Here is a 9696-nt window from a genome sequence, read left to right as displayed (position 1 = left end):
AAACGCTGCTTTAAATACATTGTAATGTTCCTAACTAGTTCCTTAGAGCTTATAGTGTCATGACACTTCTATTGTTGTAATGTCTCAATGTAATGGCGACAATGAAATACTATGATCGAACTTATGTGTCATAGTACGTAATACAATTGACTGACTATCTGACTCAACTAGAAACCGAGACAGGAAAATATTTGAAGATATTTTAACAGATATGATTTTCGTACTAAGTACCTATAAGTTTGAATATTGTACAGCGGCTTGATTCTCATGAAATAGAATTATTTATAGAATATAATCTTTATTTGCTTTTAATAAATAATAAAAAGAAATAATTAATTGTTTTAATCGTCAAAATTGGTCAATGTTTTTATTTTTATTAATTGATTAAGGAATCGACTAAAATTTTAATCTTGTAATGAAACATATTACAACTTCACTAAATAATTTATTTCTAACTTACATATATTCAAGTTTTAAGCTGTAAGTTTAGTGAATTTGTAAATAAAGAAGTAAAATAGCTATGACAGAAACTTCCAATTTGAAATGATGACGAAATCTATATGCCACAATCAAGTATTAAATGATCATTCGACAAAAACTTTTTAAAACTTCTAATTGAGTTTCCTGCGTAACAAATTACCCTTAGTTAAATTACCTAAACCTGATGAAAAAATTATAATTAAGAAATGGCCTGACCATTAGCGCACCAACTTTCTTCGCGCGTCCTTTACTAAGCTGCGGCGCAAGCGCAATGCATTGCGCGCTCTAAAGGCAATACCAAGCGACCTTTGAAAGGAGCCGCACGCGCACTCAGAATTTCCTGTAGTTTTATGTTTCATATTAAGTTTAATATCAAAATGTATAGTTTAGTATTCTTCGGATTAGCACTTTGTGCTGTGGGTGAGTACTTTCATATTATTTAGTTAATTGCACTTAAGTTGTGTTTTATCTATTATAGTTTAGTGATTTTCGATTAGCATAAAGTTTTTTGTAGACAGTTCAGGAATTTTGTGCCTCATCACATCGTTCATCGCATTGTATGCATGGTACCTCGTATATCTATGGCGTTTTTACATAAACTACTAAACTTGTTTTTTTACGTTTCTGATAATTATTAAAATATAAGAAAAAATGATGATGAACGCTTTCATTGTGTGTGCTATCTAGTTATGGTATTTCCTTAGTACCTAATTTACATTTTGATTCTCGCTCCGGAACACCATTTTTGGTGTATGGTTTGTCGGTTGTAAATGACATTTTGAATTAAAGTCTTATTTAATTTATTTTATTATCCACTCATACAACATACGGCCGGAACTGTGTAACTATTTCGCCAAGTGAAGAAGAAAATTGATAAAAAATATCTTAACCTAAAAATATTTTGTAAATATCAAAATTAAATGCAAAGAAAACTTTTCAAATTAAAGTAACTTATAAAATAGGCAATTGCGCTTATGAATTAAAATCTTCTCACAACAACTTGTAAAATCTCTTGAATGCCAAATTTTGAAGGATTTTTAAAAATAAAACATTCATCTCAGTTCGGTATAAAGGTTCTATTGGCAGATAATGTTTGTGGCATTATATCCAGCTTTTATACAGTTTACGAGCATACATTTTAAATTAATCAAATTAATAAATAAAGCAGCAGGACGTATAATAATTTTCAAGTCGAATTCCATAAAGGCGGAAGTTAGTATAAAGCGCATATAACCAGCTTAAAAGTCGTATAATGAAAGTGGACCGAAAGGTTGTTGTCACTGGGTGGCACAGACTTCGGGGTCCTGCCTACCCCGCGAGGCTAACCACTATGGTTTCACTCACGTTTGACTTTTGAATTTATTACACCAAAAAAAAAATAGTAGCAATTATGGTTAGTACAGTAAAATGAGAATGTATGGTACTTCGTAGAACCTACGCCTGACAAGGCGTGAAAAGGCATTTTTATTTAAAGAAAGTTAAAGACAACATAAGTAAAAGTATTATGTTTTAGTATAAAAAATTATTCACGGCGTTTCTATCGAAAAAAATATTATGTTGAAACAATGTTTATAGACACAATTTTAAATTTATTAAGTATGTTACTTTATTATTCTCTTTCTTTGCCGCTTTTCTATTCAAAACTCAGTGGGCTTTGAAAACTCATTGCATTGGTAACAAAAAAAGCCACTAAGAAGTCTAGTTAAATCAGCTTAATTCTAAAGGTATATTTTACATCGGCACACGAGAATTAATCTGAGACAGCGATTAGACCAAGTAATAATTAACATTAATTTGAATAATATCTACGTTCCGTATTATTGTCGCGGGGAAAGTGTGAAATTTCTACTATTGTTCAGAGACAATTTGACATTCTGAAATTGGTTCCACATTGGTTGGGTGGTGTAACAGGGGGACTGTGACACAATCTGAGGACACAATAAGCTGTGGGTGTTTAAGATGTGTCACTGGTTTTTATGAAAGAAGAATATGAATGACCTATTATGCTGAACAGCGGTCTGTCTTGCGGGCTAGACAGAGCCAACATAAGTTTAAGCTATAAATATTTCAATGACCTTAGGTATATTTAAAATATTTCATGCATAAGTATAGAACCTTTATGCCAGAACAAAACTATCATGAGATAAAAGTTCAGTCTTTACAATGAGTCGATTAGTTAATAAATGAGTGATTGATTGATAGATTTATCAGACAAACCCCGTCAAAGCTCCGTCCTCCTTTCACTCACGCGTCCCAACATTCAGTGCTCCAGTAAATTTGCCTAATACATGTGATGCAAGGGCAATTTGCTTGGTGTATTGTCACGAAAACTTATCGCTTTTTCGAAACGCTAAATCGTAAATTTACTAGAATGTTACAAATTTTGGCAATTACTGGACCAATATTAATTTACTTCATGATCTGTGGTATATCAGTTCTCACGATAATATAAACGCGAGATTTAAGTGTAATTACGCTTAAACAATAATTGCAAAAGCATTAAATTAATTGATTGTGTCACTTTAATCTGAATGAATATATTTTACTGATATCTAAAAAGTACAATAATCATGTCTCGTGAGAAAGCAAAAATAATTACTTCAAGTTTTCTACTTTACTTGATTTTATGTTGTGCCGCGTGGTAGAAAACGACGACTCCATCTCTGTCTCATGGATGTCGTAAAAGGCGACTAAGGAATAGGCTTATAAACTTAGGATTCTTCTTTAGCCGATGGGCTAGCAAACTGTAACTATGTGAATGTCAATTTTACGATTAAATTTAATCTACAGACCGTATTAAATAATATTATACTACTTCTACTATATAATATTCTACTTTGGTATTTTATTCGCTGTATGTGGTCTTATATTTCTCGGTATTGGGCTTGGTAAATGTCACTGCATACAATACTCATGTAGGTCAATGATCGTGGTTCAAGCATGATAAGTTTATGAATTGCATACAGTTCATGTGTTATCCACTTTTTTATCATGTAGAAAAGTTATTGGTAAGTTACAAAAGGCTTTCGAGTTTTATGGACAGACAACTGGTTCTGCCTACTCTATCTTATATATTATATGCAATATGATTAGAAAATCTGCCAGGCTGTTTGTTGATACCCTTTTTTTAATATCTGATCGCAATTTTTCAGAGTTCATGAAGTTTTAGATACATGGTGATACTCTTATGTCTGCCAGCTTTGAATCTTTAAAGAAACGTACTAAGGACAATTTGAGCATGAATCGTTACTCACGACAATCGTGATCATTTGAGATGACGTGTGTTAAGTCTGTGGTATAGATCTGTCCTTATTTGGAAAGCTCTTAAACCATACATCAAAAAGATTGAACATATTTTTATATGTATTTATTGTAATTTTACTAATTCTAAAGCTTCTTTGTTGGTCTAGCATGTAGCTAGCCAAAAGAAAACGTATTGTGCGCCATATTTATTTTGTAATTATTAACAGAGATACTATTCAGTACTAATGTACTACTATAATATATTTATTTAAATTTATGAAACTGGCTTTAGAATAACATTTAAAGCAAAATACACCAGATAATATCAATTTGCATTTTCGCAATTACATATTCATATGAATTTTTTTTATTACAGTTTCAGGTCAAGAATTCGACTGTCCAGAAAAGAGCGGCTTCTACCCAGACCCTTACCAGTGTGACCTCTATTACAAATGCAGTAAAGGTCAGTACAGACTGTCAGAGGTCATCCTGTAACTCGGTATCCTTGCATTACTCAACGCAGGAAATGTTACTTTTTCTACCACTGCGAAATTAGTAGACATTAATAACGCATGCTGTTTTGTAGTTAGTGAAAAAAATGTTGTTTCAAAGTTGATTAATAACAGACAAAGACATATATCCTTTCGTGTAATTAGCAATACAAGTGAACTTAGATATGATTAGGTAAGTATGTCGGTTGATGATAACTTAAAAAGAATACACTTAATTAAATTTTATATCACTTTATTTACCTAATCTTTATTTTGCTCTGAGATTGCAGTGCATGTGATATGAAACATATCATTTGTGTTCATTACATTTTTCGCTTAACTCATAGGTATGTCATACAACTTGTTACAACTTTAATAATTTTCGTGTGTAAATTCCGATGATCGTTATAATTCCTTGAAAAAATATCAGTTGCTGCGCTCAGACAGTTACTACGGCAAATAGAGTGTGAAGCTTTCCAAATCCCTGCGTTGTACTATGACTACTTTCATTAAATAGTTAGTGCTTTAATGAGGTTGATTTTTTCTGTACTACGTAAAAAATCATATGGAAACCTGCTTGTTAAGGATGGTCCCAGGTTCCTTCCCATGCAAAACGGAAACGGGATTTATAGGATATATTTGTCATTTATGACCTTTTATGCAGATTTATACGGAATATCTAACTAGATATGGGTCGCAATTATAATAACTTAGCGGTGGATGTGATAACGTTAAAATAAGTTCATAAATTGGTAAATAAATATACTCGTTATACGTTAGTTCTAATTATTGAATTGCACAACACCTCCATAATGTAACCTTCTTAATAATAATAGTGCATGAAATATTTTTTATTACCTTCATTAACATAATAAGTACTTACTTAGTTGGAATTAATTTTTATGTCGTAGGTAAATATAAAACCAAAAATGTAAATGACACGCACCGGTTTTGATTGCAGTTTTAATGATTTTAAAATAATATATTTAAATGTAGTATATTATTTTTAAATCATTAAATTATGTTAAATTTTCTACAAAAAAAAATCGTCACCCTAAGCTATAATTAAGCATGCATGAAAAAAGAATACACCATATCCCACCGCAAAAATGTCCACTCATTTTAAGTAATTCTCATTTTAGTCCAACTTGGTAACATTAATTTGCAATAAATCGCACTTTATTGCTGTTGCTGTGAGAATTTCAGAACATACTCTCTTAGTGCACCCTAAGACCTTAAAGTCGGTATATTAATTAACAGAATCTTGTAAATATGTGCACGCGATAAAGGCCACTCGTGAGAATATTATTTTCTTACTAGCCAACTTAATTCATTCTAGTGAAATGATCAATTTCTGATGACGACATTCTCGTAGCGAGCTTCATTAAGTGGCTCTTTATTGAATGCTAGTTTCAAAATACAGTCATAAACAACAAGTTTGGTTAGTGCACTTTGCACTAATGATCAAGACGAGTTACATTTTAAATGTTTCATAGTTATAAAATTGATAAACTAGAAATACTCGTATATTTTAGTTATAACCAGATAATTAATATAGTTATTTTATTACAAAACGTATCCATCGCTTAAAAATAATAAAGGGAAAAAATGTTGTTCTTATTACTTTATGGTCTTTTCTCGTCGCTGAAAAACAACAAAATATTTCCCTCATCCTGGCGTAAGCCCTGGTTACACCCTCATCTTTCTGAAGACCAGCCAGTTAGCAACCAGGAGTAAGTTAGGATTTTACACGAAGCGACTCCCATCTGATCTCCACTGTCTTTGCAGAGAAACCTTATCTATATTCAATTATAATTAAATTTACACAAGTCCCGATTGCCATTGTCATATTTCATTGACATCAATGGGCAAGAGACGAAATTGTCCATATAAACTATACTGATATTGAACTAATATTATACAGATTTCTATGGAGTAGTCCGATTCATAAGTACCGGGCATATTTCTCTTAATTCTATTAGTATGGGTTTATGGATTGAAAATAAAAAACTTTACTATACAGGTCAATCAGAAGCGAAGCTGTGTCCCGACGGGCTGGTTTTCTCCGATGAGAACCCCAACAAGGAGCGATGCGACATCCCCTCTAACGTCGACTGCGGCGATAGGAAGGAACTTCGTACGTATTTTTTTACACACACATACATGTTATGTTTTCATTTCTTAAGACCGAGCCAGTCAATACTCGAAGGCCATGTTAAGCTGTGTGGCTTAGAGATGGTTATTGATGGATATATGGTAGATGTGGTGGCTAGCCGGAATTACAACTAAAGTCAGACATAATTAGACTCTTGGTATGGCATCAACTTAGAGCTAACATTGACAATATATACTTAATTTCCGTTTTTCCAACCCTGGTGGTAGTAAAGCCTTATCTTCCGACCGGGGTGGACGTAAGTGGGACCAAAAGCCAAGAGGATGACGAGAGTTGACACACAATGTAACAGAAATAAATGGTGCTTATAGTGGAAAATGGTCCTTTTAACTCTGCCGAAAAGGGTTAACTAGAAACTATATATTGTGCAGAAAGATAATTTACTGATTGTCTCCATCGATTTTAATTTAAAACGTTTAAAATTAATACCACTTGTAAATTAAATGTTTGTTTCATCTGAAAAACGTAAATGTGTGTGCTCGCAATCACTGTTACTATAATTTTTTCAGAGGAACCTAAGCCATCAAAGGGATGTCCCCGTCAGAACGGTTACTTCAAGCACCCCGACCCGCAGGTAACATTAATTTCTTCTTTTGATCACTGTTTGATTAGTGGTATTACCTATTCAGGTATTTGTGAAAATTTGCTTACATTGCTAAATATACATACACAATAAATATATTAGATTTTTACACCTTTTTTTATGAATAATTATTAACTATACATTTAAAAATGATCCTCTTTAAAGCAATTTAAAAAATCTTTCACGTTCACACAATCTTGACTCGATTACAATTTTAATGATGATACAGTAATACCCCGACTTACGCTACCTCGACTTACGCGAATTCGGAGTTACGCGATTTAATTTTCTCGTCTATTTGTTACCGCTTCTTCTGCACTGACGCCTTGGAAGCGGCAGTAAACTTAGTTTTTAAGTAATTTATTTGACGTCAACCAAGTTGTAAACCATACGACAATTATTAAGCGATATGGAGGTATCCTATAATAATGAATAAAAATTTTTGAATTTTGAATTTTTTTTAATTTATTCGTTTTCTGTTTGAACGTCGCGTAGTCAAGGTAAAGCGTCGGCGTTTGTTTCCGACTCCTCCCGCCTGCATTATTATTCGTTCAGTTAACAACAGGCACAGACGAGTAGTGCGGAATCGGCGCGTAGGTACATAAGTTACGATTTTGTGTTTTTTTGTGCGTTGTGCGACGACCTGAGATATTTACTAAGTACTATGGCATCCAAACGAAGTAGAACCGACTCTTTTCACTTGGTAGAAAAATAAATTTAGAAGTGGATAGTGATGATGTTCAAGAGCTGTTGAATTCATACAATGAGGAGCTTACAATTGATGAGCTCATGACAATGCGTGAACAAGAGGAAGAAATTGATAAACATGATTCTTTGGATCCAGTTCAATTAGAAGATCAAATGACAGTTGGAAACTTGACAGAAGCCCTCAGTTCGATTGAAAAAGGGTTAACAATTTTGGAAAACATAGACTCCAATGAAGAGCGCATTTTTGTTACAAAACATAGAATAAAAAAATTACTAGGATGCTACGAGGAGATATTACGGGAGAAGAAAAAATCATTGACTCGTCAGACGACTTTGTTACAATTTATGAAACCTTCTACATCAAAATAACTTCGGATTGTGTTTATACACTCTATTAATATAGTTTGTCATATTATCTAAAATTAGATACTAATTATTTCCTAAATTATTGTTTTATTTAGTCTCCAGTCCCAATTAAATATACTTTGTATGTCTTTATATGCAAAATTGTACCCCGACTTACGCGAATTCGACTTACGCGGATAGCGCTCAGTCCCACCTATCGCGTAAGTCCGAGGTATTACTGTATATGAAAACCTATGAAAAAAAATGGGTTATTATATTAAAAATGTCTCCTCCAGGCTTGTGACAAGTTCTACTACTGCTCAGACGGGGTGCCCAACGAGCACCCGTGCCCGCCCGGGCTGTACTTCAACGAAGACACTTCCAACTGCGACTGGAAGGACGCCGTCAACCGCCGCTGCGACCAGATCACTAAGGGTAACTTCGATTTTTATTCCATAATCCAATGGTTAGGCAAAATTCCCTATACTCTAAATACAGTGCCCTGCGGTGCCGTGTGGTTCCCGGTACTTTTAAATAGGACTGCTCCTTCTCTTTCTCATGGATGCCGTAAATAGCGATTAAGAGATAGGCTATTGGGATTCTTCTCTTAGGCGATGGGCTAGCAACCTATCACTATGTGAATCTCAACAGAACGTGGCCTATTAGTCTTTTCAAGACTGTTACTCCGTAGATATAAAGACGTGATCACATGTATGTATGTAAATGTATGTGCTCTAAATACAGTGGGTGAGTCAGGTTTTCTATACGAAGCAACTCCCGTCTGACCTCCGCAAGCTTTGCAGGGGATCAAACTCCATATGAACTTTTCAGCTCTAAAAAACAGCCGAATCATCGCTTCCGTTACAAATTATTAAATAAAAAAAGTTATACTCTTACTCATAAACAAATTTTCTTTCAGACGTTCTAGACGACGGCTTCTCCTGCCCGGACGGTGAAGTTCAAGGTCCCAATGGCCGTGCACTGCCACACCCCACTTTCCCGCACCCAGAAGACTGCCAGAAGTTCTACATCTGCCGCAACGGAGTACAGCCTCAGAAGGGCAGCTGTCCCTCGGGCAAGGTGTACAATGAAGACACCTTCATGTGTGACGAACCTGAAAAGGTGCCCGGATGGTAAGAACACAATATGTACATACATACATATAATGACGTCTATATCCCTTGCGGGGTAGACAGGGAACACAATATGTTTTTATTTATATTATCTGTTTACCTATACGGGTAAACGTCAATCAACTAAATTATAAAACTAGCTTTTTCCCGCGACTCTGCCTCTCTATGTCTGCAAAATTTCATGTTGATCGGATCGGTGGTGTTGACGCGAAAGACGGACAAACAAACACAATTTACAATTTTAGTATGGATAAAAAAACCTACTTTCCCAGAACGGGATTTAAACAAGATTTTTATTTTTACGCGGGCAAAGTATATAGCAGGCATAATTACATTTTAAATCATCATAATCTTAAATACAAAAATAAAATCACGTTAAATTTAAACGAAAATAATAATACAAAGAAGAATAATATAACCTTTTATTTATTTCAGTGAGAATTACTACGAGGGCCAGTCATTGGACAAGAACAAGCTGCCGAAGAAAGCGTGAAGTGTCATAATTAGATAAACTGTAATTAGTATTGTACTGTCTGATAA

The 9696-nt window shown here is 34.0% G+C and overlaps 1 protein-coding gene across 1 annotated transcript; it reads left to right on the top strand.

Annotated features, from left to right (window-relative positions):
- Window positions 1-778: 778 nt before the first annotated feature.
- Window positions 779-9685, top strand: LOC106129413 (protein obstructor-E). The gene is made up of 7 exons (XM_013327970.2): window positions 779-900; window positions 4100-4186; window positions 6238-6351; window positions 6897-6961; window positions 8320-8458; window positions 8943-9156; window positions 9592-9685. Exons 1-7 carry the CDS (start codon window positions 831-833, stop codon window positions 9647-9649), a joined length of 747 nt encoding a protein of 248 aa, XP_013183424.2. The 5' UTR covers window positions 779-830; the 3' UTR covers window positions 9650-9685.
- The last annotated feature ends 11 nt before the right edge of the window (window positions 9686-9696 follow it).

The sequence above is a fragment of the Amyelois transitella genome, chromosome 4 (genome assembly GCF_032362555.1).
Source record: "Amyelois transitella isolate CPQ chromosome 4, ilAmyTran1.1, whole genome shotgun sequence".
Classification (NCBI taxonomy): domain Eukaryota; kingdom Metazoa; phylum Arthropoda; class Insecta; order Lepidoptera; family Pyralidae; genus Amyelois; species Amyelois transitella.
The sequence above is the reverse complement of the archived record's forward strand: the minus strand, read 5'-3'. Positions and strand labels throughout refer to the sequence as shown.